At 40.4% G+C, this 16,970-nt stretch overlaps 1 protein-coding gene across 1 annotated transcript in view; it reads right to left on the bottom strand.

The window, feature by feature from the left end:
* lamb1a (laminin, beta 1a) overlaps positions 1-16,970 on the bottom strand; it is a 99,328-nt gene that overhangs the window by 36,573 nt on the left and 45,785 nt on the right. Inside the window, exons 19-23 of the mRNA XM_043713615.1 lie at positions 16,545-16,776; positions 16,281-16,444; positions 14,009-14,233; positions 8,076-8,293; positions 5,823-5,919 (exon numbers count right to left, since the gene is read on the bottom strand). Of these exons, the coding sequence (XP_043569550.1) occupies positions 5,823-5,919; positions 8,076-8,293; positions 14,009-14,233; positions 16,281-16,444; positions 16,545-16,776 (936 nt within the window). The remainder of the gene's footprint in view (positions 1-5,822; positions 5,920-8,075; positions 8,294-14,008; positions 14,234-16,280; positions 16,445-16,544; positions 16,777-16,970) is intronic.

Below are 16,970 nucleotides of genomic sequence, written 5' to 3'. Positions count from 1 at the left end.
CCCCTTTATTTCAGCCCGCTTGGCACACTAGTCTCATTCCTGAAGAAGGGCTTATGCCCAAAACGTTGATTCTCCTGCTCCTCGGATGCTGCCTGGCCTGCTGTGTTTTTCCAGCACCACATTTTTCAACTCTGGTCTCCAGCGCCTGCAGTCCTCACTTTCTCCTAGTTGACATTATACAAGGAGTCAAATCATGTAATTATGACTTCCTACCCAATCTTATTTTTGCAATTTCAACAGGAAATCCTCCAGAATTCTGGCTTAAGCAGCTGTCTGGACTGAAACACATGGCTGATTCTAAAGTCATATCAAAAGGTTTACAGAGATTAAATTTGCACTTTTTTTTGTAGTTCTGCAGCTAACTAACTAACTTTAAAAAACACAAATGAACTAGCATAATGAAGTAACTGGATAATATCATTATTGACTGTTAAATAAAATGTATTACGCAGAAAGTTACAATGATATACATTAATACTAGAGGAGAAGGGGGAATGGTAAGATCTTGCAATGTACAACAGAATACACAGAGGTTATTTATTGGCTGCAAAGAGATAAGAAATCCTGAGACAATACCAGGATTAACATTCACCTACCAGCAAAAGGAACGTGAATTTTGCAACAGAAAATGTTCATCTGTTGCATTTATATTGTTAACCTGGATATTCAATTCCTGAAATTGCCCAACTCTATTTGGGGCATAAATACGTCCTGATAGCTCTTGGTTTATGGACAAGGCTAGAAACTCATCTCTTCAGAATGGTATGCATCACCACAGATTTTCACATGGTATTCAAAGTTTGTAAGTGTATTAATTTCACATGGTATTAATTGCAACAAGGGAAAGTAGGATAGAAATCAAAAGTAGGCTAACATTTATCTAACAAAAAAAAATGTTACACTGTCCATTATATTCCAGTGGATTTGAAATTTATGTCGGTACAAATCCATTCCATTAGCAGACCCCACTATACTCTTACAAATTGGATTTGTCTATCTGTTCTCAGTTACACATGTTAACAATCTGAGGTCAGATATTTATGGTTTGTGTGTGTAAACAGGACAGTTGGGTGATACTTGGCTGCAGAACATTTGACAAGGTTCACTCTTAAGGAGGATCAAAAAAGCCACTCTGGAGTGAAAAAACACAATTTTACAATTTGGATGTCCATATTAGACCTGTTGTGGAGGTGGCCAATGTTGAACTAGGGTGGACAAAGTTAAAAATCACAACACCAGGTGATAGTCCAAAAGATCACAGTGTCATGCAACTGATACACTATATTGAACAAACCTAGATTGCTATTAAGTGTTTCACCTTTTAGAATGTGCTGTAGGTTTTGGTTCATTAATATATGAATCCTAGAACTTCTTTCAAATCACATTCTCAGAATAACTTAAAGGGTTATAAAAACATAGTGACACCTCAGCCCAGACAAAGTGTTAAAAGGTGAGAGATTAGTCTGTGTATGTATCCCAACCTGGAGTCAGACTGGTTCTACTTCCAAAGTAGGAATTTATAAAATGTTACATGGATTGACCTGCCTACAGATTGTGTGCTTGTTGAACAAAATAGAATGTATCAGCAATCACAATTCTGCAAACACAAATTCTCTCAGACATCATGCCCCGCCTCCCCCCAAACAGGCTTATAATCTGTCACATTCATGCACACACTCTACCAAGCATACACACAAACACTCGCGTGCATGTGCGTGCACACTCACATGCATTCGCACACAAGTCTATGGGTTAAATTTGCATTTGCAAATACATTCTATTTTGTTCAAAAAGCACACAGTCAGTCCATGTAACATTTGTAAATACCTACTTTGGAAATAGAACCTGTCTGACTCAAGATTGGGATACAGACAGACTTTAATCTCACACATTTAATGCATTGTCTGGGCAGAGATGACACTTTTTTAAAAAATACAAAACCTTAAGTTATCTTGAGAACGTGACTTGAAAGTAGTTTTGGGATTTACATATTAATGATCCGAAACCCGCAACCCATTTTAAAAGAGGAAAGACTTAACAGCAATCTAGGTTTGTTCAATATATCTTATCAGATGCACGCATGACACGGATCTTTTGCTATAAATTGTGTGTCTTATGATCCTGCTACCTGAAGGAGCAGCGCTGAAAGCTAGTATTTCCAAATAAACCTGTTGGACTATAACCTGGTGTTGTGACTTTTTAACCATATTAGACCGATCATGCACAAACAGAGATGGGCCACTCAGTGCAACTGTTGCTTTTAAACTGGAAGCTCTGGCTTTGAATCTGCCCCAGAACTTGATGGCCAAGAAAGGTGTGCACATAATGTGGCCAAGCAAATTTAGAAACAACTTGCAAACCATCCAACACACTGTAATGGCAGGCAATAAGAGCACATTCTGGTTAGGCATGTGAAGGAAAGATTGGAGACTCTTATCAGCACTATCCACAGCCCCAGACTACAACATGCAGATACAGTGCATATTGCTGCAGTGACTCTGACTTCATGAACTGTAACAGTGCCACAGGATCGTAGCGAAAACAAAGACAATGTATGGGGAAATTGTTTTGGGAATTTGCTTAGCTTTACCGGTCTTTCTCAGAAATAAAGAATTTCTTCTCACCTCAAGCGAGATGGTCAACATCACATGTACAGGCAAATATTCTATCATCTACCTTCTAATTTTATTTCCAGTTTTATTCCAGGCAACATCTTTGAGAGCAAAGGAAAGTATTATCTATGGGAAAATGAGCAACATGCAACGTAATGAAGTTATAGCAATGCATAAGTGGTGTAGCATTTTCATTTGGTGCTCCAACATTCGATGGTATTGAGTGGGTGGGCATTGTTTATTTGGGAAAATCTTCCCATGGTCTCTGAACAGCTGTTAACACACAGCCTGACAACAGTTCACTTGCACTTTTGCTCTCAACGCTGAGAGGAGAATGAAAGTCAATGCAGTTAAAAAGGGACTTCCTCCTGACTGCCTTCCATCGACATCACCCATGATACTACTGCTAAGGACTGCTCTCAGTCTGCAGACTGACTTTGCAAGAGCAAGTCTCATGATCACAAATTGGAAAGGTTCATTTTTGAGAGGCAGACAAAGAAACAGAGAAGAGAGAATTGATGGTAAATTATAAGATCTTAAAGCTTCAATATCTCAAACTGCTTCTACAACAAATTTCTCTCAGTCTAACAAATTATTATTTTGCCAGATCTCACATTTGAATTTTGAAACCAGGCCAGGAGGGAAAGTTACAAACAAGAGCTGCTAGAACATTAAGATTCATGTCAAGTTGACACTACATACAAGTACATGTACAAGACAAGCAAATCAAGCAGGAGAGGCCAATTATTATCATATTTACTGGAGTTTGACAAGTTTTTCAAAAAATGTAAATAACCCTTAAGATGCTGTAGTGCTGAGCACAGAAATGATCTTACTTGCTTGATAACAAAACCAAAGGGTTTCAAACTAGAAGCTACAAGGAGATCCCAGGGGTGCGAAGGGTCAAATTTCTGTTTGTCCAGGCATACACTGAACTTATGGCCTTGAGAATTCTACATTCAAATTTGTTGCGGCTGATGAGAACATGGTTTCAGCCTGAAGTCCTTAGATTCACTAGTGATTCAGGCTTGACACAGCTGTTACTACTTACATGTCAGAAGATTGAGTTCAAGTCCCTTCCAGAGCACACACATTGATGCTCCTACGTAGCTGAAAATGTGTTGCTGGTAAAGCGCAGCAGGTCAGGCAGCATCCAGGGAACAGGAGAATCGACGTTTCGGGCATAAGCCCTTCTTCAGGAATGAGGAAAGTTTGTCCAGCAGGCTAAGATAAAAGGTAGGGAGGAAGGGCGTCGGAAATGTGATAGGTGGAAAGAGGTCAAGGTGAGGGTGATAGGTCAGACTGGGGTGGTCAGGAAGAAGATTGCAGGTTAGGAAGGCGGTGCTGAATTCGATGGATTTGACTGAGACAAGGTGGGGGGAGGGGAAATGAGGAAACTGGTGAAATCCAAGTTCATCCCTTGTGGTTGGAGGGTTCCTAGCCGGAAGATGAGGCGTTCTTCCTCCAACCGTCGTTTTGTTGTGGTCTGGCGATGGATGAGTCCAAAGACCTGCATATCCTTGGTGGAGTGGGAGGGGGAATTGAAATGTTGATCCACAGGGTGGTTGGGTTGGTTGGTCCGGGTGTCCCAGAGGTGTTCTCTGAAACGCTCCGCAAGTAGCCGGCCTGTCTCCCCAATATAGAGGAGGCCACATCGGGTGCTCCTACGTAGCATTGAGGATGCACTGTACTGTCAGAGGGGCCATCTTTTGGATGAGACTTTAAACCCAAAGTCCTGGCTGCTCCTTCGGTGGGACTGCAAAAGAAGTCTCTTTTTTCAAGAGCAGAGGAGCTTTCCATTGTGTCCTAGTCAATATTCATTTCTCAATTTATTATTTAAAAGGCTGCTTTTGTTGACACCTTGGAGCATTTCAGTAGCCTGTGCAGAGAGGTTTACATGTGTACCTTTGATTGAAAATCTTGTAGAGTGTCTATAACGCGTCACATTTTAACTGGGCTGGCTGCCAATATCAGAAACCACATTTGCTATGACATTATGATGGCTGACATTTTGATTTCAGGGGTGGGGCCCAGTGTGTCAGGAGTTGTGGGGACAGCCCAATGAATCTAACTGCCTTCTCTGTCAGCTTTGAGCACTTGGGCTCAGCATAGATAAGCAGCAGCAGGGTTGGGGCCATCCCATCAGCCAGACCACAAGGGAGAGGATAATGGAGGGACAAAGGGGTGGGTGGTGGAGGAGTAAAGAGCTCTGAAGAGTCATGCCTGCCTCAAATGATATCTCTCTCTCCGAGATGCTGTCAGGCCTGCTGCTTCTCTCTAGCATTCTCTGTGCTTGTTGTGGAAGAGAGGTGGACTGACAAACAGCAGCTAGAGTCACAGCCTTCTTTTTAATGAAAATTGAGAAATGAATATTGATCAGGAGCCTGTGCATGTATGGCTGCCAGGGGCACGCTGGCTTATAAAAGAAATTATCTGGTAATTAACAATTTGCTACTGCAAAATGGATAAGTGCCATGCAAAACTTCCTCAATCACATCGAAGTATTTAAATGGCTGAGAAGTGCCATCCCATTTAAAATGCAAATCTAAAGTAAATAGCATTTTTGACAATTTTCCATTCAGCAGCCAAGCGGATATCATCTCTGAAGCATCTTCTAACTCTACAGGTATCAAGGTAAATGTTATTAGCAATGGCACCAATGGTGTACATGTAAAAATCTAGTCTTGATGTTAATTTTACAATAAAATATCAAAGTTAGATATAGATGATAATATTAAAACTACTTTTGAACTCAAAGCTACTTTGGAACATCAAAAAGGTACTCATCACTTCATTTCTTCCTTGATCCTATCAGATGTGGAAACTTGAAACAAGACCAAAGCAGAGTAAAAACAGTGTAGCACAAAGAAACAAAAAGCCCTTTGATTTCTTGAAGATAGAATTTCAAAACCATACATCTTAGCAGAGTGTTTAATATAAGCAGTTGTGCTGTGGGAAAACTACTGCATGCATCTCAATTACATAAACATCTTGTGGGTTCTTTCATAAATTGAGCTGAAGAAGCCAATTAAGTTTAGTCTACAGTTCAGCGTTGTCCAATGCATCCGACCACTAATCTCTTGAGGCAGGAGACAAGATTGATTCTCATAACAGTACAAAGACAACTCAAGTATTTCCTGTACCTGCAGATTTTTTTTCATGAAAAGCAAACATGAAATGAACTCCAAAACTTTGTGCACAATTACTTACTCATACACTCCACATCAGGATCTCCCCAGAAGAATTCTTGGCAGTCACTACATGTGCGCCCTCCAAATCCAGCCATGCACTGACACTGCCCGGTGAACTGTTTAAAAATTAAAATCAGCAGCTGACATCATATCCTATTGATAATTATTACTTTTACCAAATTGAAGGAAAAAAATACAAATTGAGTGAACTGCAAAATATAGGTCTTGATAGTAAGGTGATCAAATACTTTTTTTACCTCCATACTTCCACTGCTGACAGATTGTTAGCAATTAGTATCAAAGTTATGCTCAACCCTCGTGTTCCCCACTACTAAAGATTCAAATTCACTTCAGACAGAACCTCCTCATTCAAGCACAGATTGCCTCTAATACCTCAGTCCTTGACAGAGAACTTAAGGAGAAATCATTCCCACTTGCAGAAGGATTAAGGAGCCAAACATGAGGATCTTTTTAAAAAAAAAAGTGTTTGGCAAAAGAACTGGAGGTGAAATAATGAGAATGTTGTGGTCATACTGAGTCGTGCTGGAATACGGGAAAGGCAAGTTCAAATGGACCTTTCAATAGAGAATTGGATAGCACTAACGAGAAATCATTTGCAGAGCTATGAGAAGAAATGTGGGGAAATGGGGCCAGCAGACCTGCTCTTGCAGAGACTGCACAAACATGACCAGCCAAATAGCCTCCTTTTGTGCTGTAATCAATTTGTGATTCTAGGAGATGCAATTCATATTGAGCCTGTATGTGTGTAGACCGGGAGGAAAGGAGGAGAGAAATAAAAAAAGGAAAAGTAAGGAACCACAGCAAATTTCTATCCTATCCTGCTTCCATGCCCACACGCACTCTATTTCTCAGACAAGAGTGACCCAGAAATCAAGCCACTAAGCAGAGTTTCTGCATGTACAATTGCTACATCCAGGATCAGATAACTCCTTTCAATCCTGGATTAAAACTTCTTGGTCTTCCTGGACTACTCAGTCCTGGACACACTTACTGAATAAAATTACTAAGCCACTTAAGGGAAGTTGCATTATATGTCTAGCACATAATCCTGAGCTGAATTTTGTTCATTCATTCCTAAATTAATCAAACATTGGAGTTGCAAGTAATTACATGGAGATAGAAGGTGACCTTGTCTCAAGGTCATTCGAAAACCACTTGGTTTGTTATGACATCACAGTAGATTCATGGATAATAACTCCTTCACTGCCCTCAGAAATTTTAACCATTCTCCATGAGAGAGAAAAATGATTGATTACATGCAACTTGATATGTTCTATTCCACAGGCAAAGGGCAAAATGAGGAGGCTAACAAATGAACCCATACTGACAGTACCCTTCTACATCATACTTGAGCCACCAGCTAGCTAACTGAGCTGACCAACCCCTAGCATAAAGAGTTAAACATCAGTGATGAGTAAACAATATCATAGATGCGCATCATTAGGCACTGCACCGTATCAACCAATCTCCTCACTAAGACATTTACAGGAGAGTTGTTGTGATGCAGCAACAGTGTCCCTAGCTTTGGACCAGGAGGCCTAGGTTCAAGTCTCACCTGCATAAGACATGCAACAGAACACATCTGAACACGTTGAATTAAAAACAACCTAAAAAAAACTGTATAATTAAGCACTACTCTGTAGCACTGCAAGCCATAGGCATGTACTGTGGTATTGAGATGAACACATTAGAAAGAGTGGAAAATAATGGTGAAGGTACAAGGGCTTTGTCACAGTTTCCACTTCTGGAGGTACTGGTGTTGGGATAGGGTGGACAAAGTTAAATATCAGGTTACAACACCAGGTTACAGTCCAACAGGTTTATTTGGAAGTACTGGCTTTCAGAGCGCTGCTCCATCATCAGGTAACTAGTTAACTAACTTCCAAGTGAACCTGATGGAGTATAACCTGGCGTTGTGTGATATTTAACACAGTTTACACTGAGTGCGTTCCTGTTGAGCTTAGAACATGCAATTAAATTTACAGCTACATTTTCCTCTGAAGGCTACTGGATTATGATGCTACTCCAGAATAAATACTCATTATAAATACAAAATGCTCAGGCTACACTTCAAGGATTAACTTAAACAAAGTTACTATTCACTATAATTACTGGAGTGTCAAAAATTGCAAGTTTGTGTGGTGATTCTTACCACTAAGAACAACAAAACTCCATTAAAAATGTTCAACCTTTCAACCACATTTTAAAAACAAAATCCACCCAAGTAGCAATTTTCCAGAAATTTTCTCACCTCATTACAAGATGCTGCACGTGAGTGAATTTCATTACAGTTGCAGAGTTCACAGCCTGTTCCACTTGCTAGTTTCCAAGTATTAGGTCCACACTGATCACACATAAGACCAGTCACATTTGGAAGACACGGGCATTGACCAGTGGTTTGGTTACAATGGCATTCATCTGCAGAAGTGCATTGCTCCTTTACAGTACCCAAGTAGTTGCAGACACATTCTAAAAAAATAGGAGTTCACAGATATAGTTATTTTTCATTAAACAACTTGTGTACGTATGCTACTCTGAAAGGCAAAATTGCTCTGGAGAAACAAACCATAGATAATCAAACAACTAAGACTTATAAACTGGCAAAGGTTTTGCAGTCAACAATATTCACTGCTGATCTCAAAGAAAGCTGCCACAAATTCAGGCAATCTTGGGATTTCCCTATTCCCAGCATCAGTTTGAATCTGACACCAAGCTGAGCACATCTCCAGGCATCAGAAACACCGTCGTCAACAGTGGGTTAAGTGGTCCATCGCAGTGAATTACTCAGAGTGAATGTTATTTCTGGTCTTGCTGCCCGAATTCCCAACCCACTATGCCCCTCACCACTTCATAAATCACTTGCAGATACACATGAGATTAAGATATATAAATTTGCCAATAAAAGTTTCTAAATGTAATGAATTTAAAAATTTGATCACAAATGAGAAATTTGATATTTTGTAAATGAAAAATTGTTTTCCAAGGATAGTGATACTGTTAACAGTAATTATGAATGAGTACAGTATCAAAGAGTCATACGGATGTACAGCCTATAAACAGACCCTTCGGGCCAACTCGTCCATGCTGACCAGATATCCCAACCCAATCTAGTCCCACCTTCCAGCACCTAGCCCACATCCCTCCAAACCCTTCCTATACATATACCTATCCAGTTGCCTCTTAAATGTTGCAATTGTACCAGCCACCACCACTTCCTCTGGCAACTCATTCCATACATGTACCACCCTCTACGTGAAAAAGTTGTCCGTAAGGTCTCCTTTATATATTTCCCCTCTCACCCTAAACCTATGCCCTCTCTTCTGGATCCCCCGACCCCAGGCAAAATACTTTATATATATTTATCCTATCCATGCCCCTGATGATTTTATAAACCACTCTAAGGGTCACCCCTCAGCCTCCGCGCTCCAGGGAAAATGTTCCCAGCCTATTCAACCTCTCCCTATAGCTCAAATCTTCCAATCCTAGCAAAACCCCTGTAAGTCTTTTCTGAACCATTTCAAGTTTCACAACATCCTTCCGACAGGAAGATCAGAATTGCATGCAATATTCTAAAAGTGGCCTAAGCAATGTATAGCTGCAACATGACCTCCCAACTCCTGTACTCAATACTCTGACCAATAAAGGAAAGCATTCCAAAAGCCTTCTTCACTATCCTACCTCCCTACGACTCTACCTTCAAGGAGCTATGAACCTGTACTCCAAGATCTCTTTGTTCAGCAACACTCCCTAGGACCTTATCATTAAGTGTATAAGTCCTGCTAAAATTTGCTTTCCCAAAATGCAGCACCTCGCATTTATCTAAACTATACTCCACCTGCCACTTCTCAGCCCATTGGCCCATCTGGCCAAGATCCTGTTGTAATCGGAGGTAACCTTCTTCGTGTCCACTACATCTCCAATTTTGGTGTCATTGGCAAACTTATTAACTATACCTCTTACGTTCACACCCAAATCTATCAGAAATCCTGTTACACCTTATCCAACAATGTGTAATTCCAAGACTTTTGACTACATGGTTAAATGATGTAACTGGACAGGTTTTCGACAGTTCAGTTATTGATAGCAGTATGGATGGATTGCAACAATGCAGCTGAACAGCAGAACAGATAGCAACATCTGGATTTCCAGGTTTAAATTGTGTGAACTCCAGAAGTTGGTATTAGTCTCAGATAAATAATGATAGTGAATGTTAACAGTTCCACTATCATTACCACTAGAAAATCTGAGCTAATTATATTGATTATTTGACTTAACAAAAAAACTTTAAAAACATACAATATAATGAAGAACATTAATTTATCCACTTCAGAGTATTCTTGCCTTTAAAACAAACTTTGTGAATCAATGTCAGCCGAAAGTAAAATGTAGTTAAGGATGGTAGTACCCTTCCTGTAGAATATTAAAGGGAATATTGTTCATGTAGATGTTAAACTACAAGGTGTCCTCCTAACCACATTCCTCCCTCAACTAAGACCAAAAGCAAATTAGCTGGCCGTTCAATATTAGGTGAAAACTGACTCTCATGATAACTTAATTAAAAGTGCCTTTAGCTTACAGTAATTCATTTGATGTGAAATTTCTTGCCATTATTCTTGTAAACTAATGTTGATAAATGTAAAAGGTCTATGGTTGTTAGGAGCCAAATCAAGAACTATTCTGGGAATGATGGCCATGATCTGCTTGGAGATCCTCTCCACTTTGAACTGAAACCTGCAACCCATTCTAAAAGATGAAAGACTTAACAGCAATCTAGGTTCGTTCAATAGATCATTTCAGTTGCGTGACACTGTAATCTTTTACTATAAATTCTGTGTCTTATGATCCTGCCCCACAGCTCCCTGATGAAGCAGCAGTGCTCTGAAAGCTTCCAAATAAACCTATTGAACTATAACCTGGTGTTGTGTGATTTTAATATTTATTCTAGGAATAAAAATGATTGTTAATACTTGCAATGTTTTTAAATATTTGCTTCTACTGTATTAAATCTGAAACGGTTTTGATGAAACATTGCTGGTTTTTCATATTAATTAAGCTGATTTAAAAAAAAGGTACCTCACAAACACTTCTGTGCCCTAACCTCACTATCTTTATAACCTCCAGCAGGATGGCTTTAGGCAGCATGCAATGTCCTCTTTTGTTAAACAGCTGATCAGTTTTATAGTGCTGTGTCTGGATTTTTTATGTTTAACATCTCAAAATATTAAAATGAAATACCAATCAGGAAAACCAAATGAGTCAACCCTTCCAGAATTACCAAGAAATATCTACTGTTGCCAGATAGATTGCTATAGTCTTTCACTTCTATACATTGCAGTGTACTGCAGCATCCAACTATTAGTAAATAATTTCAGGAATCCCTCAGTATTACTCTAACAAAAAAGGTGCTGATGACTTGCCTTTAAAGACATTTTCAAACTGACTTCTTCACCCTATCCATTTGGAACCTGTATTAACTGTTAACTAGTATTTGTATTCCCCCTTCCCTGTGTGTGCAACAGCCTGGGATATTCTGATATATAAAGGGATTTATTAAATACAAGTTGATGATGCTTTAAAGCAAATACTCAAGTTATTCCAAAAATGTATTTTATGGAACCTGTACTGACTTCAATTTATACAATTAGTAGCCACACAACACCAGGTTATAGCCCAACAGGTTTATTTGGAAGCACTAGCTTTTGGAGCTCTTCTAGTGCTTCCAAATAAACCTGTTGGAGTATAACCGCGTGTCGTACGATTCTTAAATTTTGTCCACCCCAATCCAACACTGGTTCCTCCACATCATGGCATCTATTTATACACAACTGCTTGAAGGCAAATCACAAAAGAAGATTGGGATCAGAACTGTAACTCAGGTCAAAACACAAGTCATTCAGCTCTTGATATGCACCAAAGCCACCAGAAAAAGACGATGACTAAGCAAGGGTGGCATTTGGGGAAAAAAACTCAAAAGGGGTCAGATGCCTGCTTGAGAATTACACCTCCAGCTGATCTTCAATTAAACTTTTCCTGAAACAATGACAATAATTAATCTCCTTAACCCCACCCGCACCCCACCTATGCATTTTGTTCTTGCATTTCACTTGTTAAATCGTCACCGAGGAGAACAAATTAATGGGTGCTGTCTGCTGCATAAGTGTCAACAAGAAAACCACCAAAGCAAACCTCAAGTGGCCAGGAATCCTTTGTTAATTACTTTACCATTCTGTTCTGATGTGAAGATCATCATGGAGTGTTAATGTAAACAAAGCTTTTGTTTTCCCCAGGTTTGTGAATCCATGGGGAACAAACATGTTGATCCGGTGATAAAGAGCAATGTCTATTTGCAACTTTGACCTCAGGTTTGGGGGATGGGGATGGGAATGGGGGGTGGGAGAGGAGATGGTTGAGACTGTGGGAATACCTACTATCTTCACATTCATTGGGAAAGCAATTTGTCCAGGATATTCAAGATATCACTAATGACATCAAGAAAGAAAATGCGTGGGTGAATTAAAAATGTAAAAATCACAGGCACTTATAGACACTAATAATGCCTCTTTCAGAACATTTTCAGATCATGCATCTTTAACCCAACAAAGACATGCTTCATTGTTGATTTCCCTGGGGTGGGGGAGCTCAGAACTAGAGGGCATAGGTTTAGGGTGAGGGTGGAAAGAATTTAAAAGCGGCCAAAGGGCAACTTTTTCCACTCAGAGGGTGGTACGTGTATGGAATGAGCTACCAGAGGAAGTGGTGGAGGCTGGTACAATTACAGCATTTTAAAGGCATCTGGATGGGTATATGAATAGGAAGGATTTAGAGGGACGTGGGCTGAAAATGTGTTGCTGGAAAAGCGCAGCAGGTCAGGCAGCATCCAGGGGACAGGGGTGCCTGACCTGCTGCGCTTTTCCAACAACACATTTTCAGCTCTGATCTCCAGCATCTGCAGACCTCACTTTCTCTTTTAGAGGGATGTAGGCCAAGTGCTGGCAAATGGGACTAGATTAGTTTTGGGTATCTGGTTGGCATGGACAAGTTGGACCGAAGAGTCTATTTCCATGCTGTACATTACTATTACGTTTTTTTTTAAAAAAAATGCCAAATTGCCCCAGCTGTTGATCAGGACAAGAGAAATTATAGTCAGTTCTGATATAACATGGAGTTCTATTCTCATGCAATTTCCTGTTATATCTAAACTAATGGGGCTGGAGTTACATTAAAGACAATACAGGTAGGAAAGTTCACGTTCTCCAAATAACCATCTAAATTCTTCAATTCCGTTAAAGCCAATTCATGTTGAAGAAACAGGCATTATAGCAGAACTGAGTGTACTTGATTAGTAATTTGCTTATTTGAGAAGATTGTTTCCAATGATAAACAAGCTTAATAATCATGTAAAATAAGGACATGATATCACAAACACTAAAACTGGGCACGATTTGGAGATGCCGGTGTTGGATTGGGGTGTACAAAGTTAAAAATCACACAACACCAGGTTATAGTCCAACAGGTTTAATTGGAAGCACACTAGCTTTCGGAGCGACGCTCCTTCACCTGATGAAAGAGCGTCGCTCTGAAAGCTAGTGTGCTTCCAATTAAACCTGTTGGACTATAACCTGGTGTTGTGTGATTTTTAATTAAAACTGGGTGCAGTCTTGCTTTGCACTTTGTGTCAATTGCAAAGTACATGACCTTCACTGGCAATATTCGATGCCGTGACCACCATTTAGTATTTCCATGTAAGCAGGTAGAGCTCACAGTTTGTTATTTACAGCAATATTATTTTCCAATTGCTGGATTTTATATGGATGATCATCTATTCATTTTGGCCAAGATCTTTACTAACAGACCAAACACGATGTGGTACAAAAATCTGAAACATGCAAATCTTGCACGCAGACTGCTGCTCAATGTTACTTAAACCCTCACCAAGGTATAAACAAGGAAAATTTAGCACCAGTGCAATGGACATTCTTGACTGATCCATTACATAAACAGATGACAAAAAAAAAACACAAGAGGCTAGAAAGGACTGGAATGAAATGAGCACACACCATTGAAGGATCAGGATGTAACAAAATCCTTTAGAAAGTACATAATTCAGCCAAGAAATGCAAAAGCAAAATATGTATTTCATGATTCTTAAGTTCATGTGTCGTTGAAAAATGAAGTATTTCTTACTTTTACAATCCTGTTGCAGTGCCTTGCCATAATAACCAAGCTTGCAGAGTTCACAATGTTCACCCTCAGTGTGATATAGACACTTCAGGCATGCTCCAGTTTGCTTGTCACATGATTCTGCATCAGTCATGTCAATATTGTTGCTGCACTGGCACCCTTGACAATGCCCTCTTGTTTCATTCGGATTACCATAAAATCCAGAAGCACATTCATCACACCGAGCACCTGGTAGAAGTGAAGTACAACAAGTTTACACAAAATAAAAGTTTGGGGCAATGATATTTAATGCAGTTACACATAAATTACAGCATGGAAATAAAACAGTTGGTATTGCTGTTAATTTTTTTTTTAAAACTTCACAGGGTGTGGATATCACTAGCTTGGCCAGCATTTATTGCCCATGAGAAGGTGGGGAGCTGTCCTTCTGAACCATTTCAGCCTGCGTGACCTGGGTACACCTGCAGTCCCATTTGGCAGGGAATTCCAGTATTTTGACAGTGACAATGAAGGGACACTGACATAGTACCAGTGAGGAATGTGTGGGACGTGTTGGCAAATTTGCAGGTGATAGGATGCCCAACTCTTTTGGGGCAGTAAAGATCATATGTTTCAAAGGTGTTGTCAAAGGAGCCTCGGTGAGTTATTGCAAAGTATCTTGTAGGTGGCATACACAGCAGTGCTGTATATGTGTGGTGGATGGAATGAACATTGAAGTTGTCAGATGATGCACCAATCAAGCAGGTTACTTTCTCCTGAATGGCATCTGTGTGTCACAACTGTTACCCAACACTTATTGCATGTGGACTCAAACTACTTCAGTATCGAGGATGGTTCAGTGGTTAGCACTGCTGCCTTACAGTGCCAGGGACCCGGGTTCAAATCCAGCCTCGAATGAATGTGTGGAGTTTGCATATTCTCCCAGTGTCCACGTGAGTTTCCTCCAGGTGCTCCGGTTTCTTCCCACAGTCCAAAGCTGTGCAATTTGGCGGAACTGGCCAGGTGTTCAGGGATGTGTAGGTTAGGTGCATTAGTCAGGTGTAAAAGTAAAGTAGGGGGAATGGGTCTGGGTGGGATACTCTTCAGAGGATTGGTGTCGACTTGTTGGGCCAAATGGCCTGTTTCTACATTGCAGGGACTTTATGATTCAGACTCATCAATGTGTAATATTCAGCAGCAGTGGTGAATATTATCACTTCTAGCCACATGATTGAAAGAAAAGGCCAATCAACGATTAAGCAGTTGAAGATGATCCAACCTAGGACATGACCCTGAGGAATTCCTGCAGTGCAGTCCTGTGTCTGAACTGATTGGCCTTCAACGACCACAACCTATCCTCCTTTATTCTAAATACAACTCCAACCAGAAGAGAAAATGCCACCCCCCACACCCATAACCCCAGCAGGTCTGGCCTTTTCCCTTACCCAGGTTCCCAATAACTCCAGTTTTTATTGGGTTCCTCCATGCCACACTTGGTTGAATGCTGCCTTGATGTCAAGGGCAGTCACCCTTATTTCCCTTCAGAAAGTCATCTCTTTTGTCTGCGTTTGGACCAAGGCTGTAATGTGCTCAGGAATTGAGGGTCCTTGGTCAAGTTAGTCTGTAGCAAGTGTAGCTTTACAGCACTATTGACAAAACCTTCCATCACTTTTGAAATGATTGAGAGTAGATTGATGGAGCAGTAATTGGCTGGGTTAGATTCATGTTGCTTTTTTGGGCACAGGACATACCAGGGCAAATTTTTACATTGTCAGGTAGGGGCTAGTATTCTAACAGCACTGGAACTACTTAGCAATAGTACTAAAGACCATAGCCAAGATGTTGTCAAGGTTCACAGCCTTTGCAGTTTTTAGTGCCTCCAGTCACTTCTTGGTATCACAAGAAATGAATCAAATTGGCTGAAGTCTGGGATCTGCAATGCGAGAGACCTCAGGAGAAGGCAGATAAGGAAAGTTCACTTGCATACGTGGCTGATGATTGTTGCAAATGCACCAACCTTATCTTTTATACTGATGAGGTGTGCTCCCTTATTATGGAAGATATGGATAGATATGAAGTCTCCTCCTGGTGGCTTAATTGCTACCATTCAGGACTGCATAGCATGGGTCTGACCTGCTGTTTGGTAGAAGTTGAAATGGTTTGCTTCAAGAATATAACTGAAAGGACATTTCACAGTGTCTCATACATCTGTACAATGAAAAGACTTTCTGCTCTATATATTAAATTTTTTGCAATCTGGGTAAATTTAGCATAGCTTTACACCATCCTTACATACCTGTGTATCCATCTTGACAGAGGCACACAATATTTTGTGAACTAGGATCCTGGTAACAGCCAGAGGCAAACTGCCGTCCAGTATCTGGACCATCTGGGCAAGGACATGGGCGACAGTGATCACCTGACCCAAGTATAGGGTTCCCATAATAACCTGACATACAGCTACAAGAGAAACAAGGAAGCTTTAACAATAGCAGTTTTCTTATTTTAATTTCAAGTAAAATTACTTTTTTTATTAACACTAGTAAGAGAGAGACATTACCTGTCACAATTATGTCCACTAGTGTGATCTCTGCAGCCCAAACATTCGCCACTTTCTAGGTCACAGTGATCCGTATGTCCATTGCACTGGCACGGACGACAGTTCGGAAATCCCCAGTAACCAGGCTGACACTGATCACACTGCCGACTATAGACCCCTTCTTTGCAGCGACACTGGCCAGTACCAGGGTTGCAAAATTCATTGACTGAACCTTCCAGATGACAATCACAAGCTAGAGCAAATTTTAAAATATATGCAGTCAGAAATGATATATAAAACTGCCGATCACTTCATTGTCATAGAGTCACAGAGATGTACAGCACGGAAACAGACTCTTCAGTCTAATTCGTCCATGCTCACCAGACATCTCAACCCAATCTAGTCCCACATGCCAGCACTTTGCCCTTATCCCTCCAAACTCTTCCT

This window comes from Chiloscyllium plagiosum, chromosome 23 (assembly GCF_004010195.1).
Source record: "Chiloscyllium plagiosum isolate BGI_BamShark_2017 chromosome 23, ASM401019v2, whole genome shotgun sequence".
Taxonomy (NCBI): domain Eukaryota; kingdom Metazoa; phylum Chordata; class Chondrichthyes; order Orectolobiformes; family Hemiscylliidae; genus Chiloscyllium; species Chiloscyllium plagiosum.
Note: the sequence above shows the minus strand (reverse complement) of the source record. Positions and strands in the feature narration are given on the sequence as shown.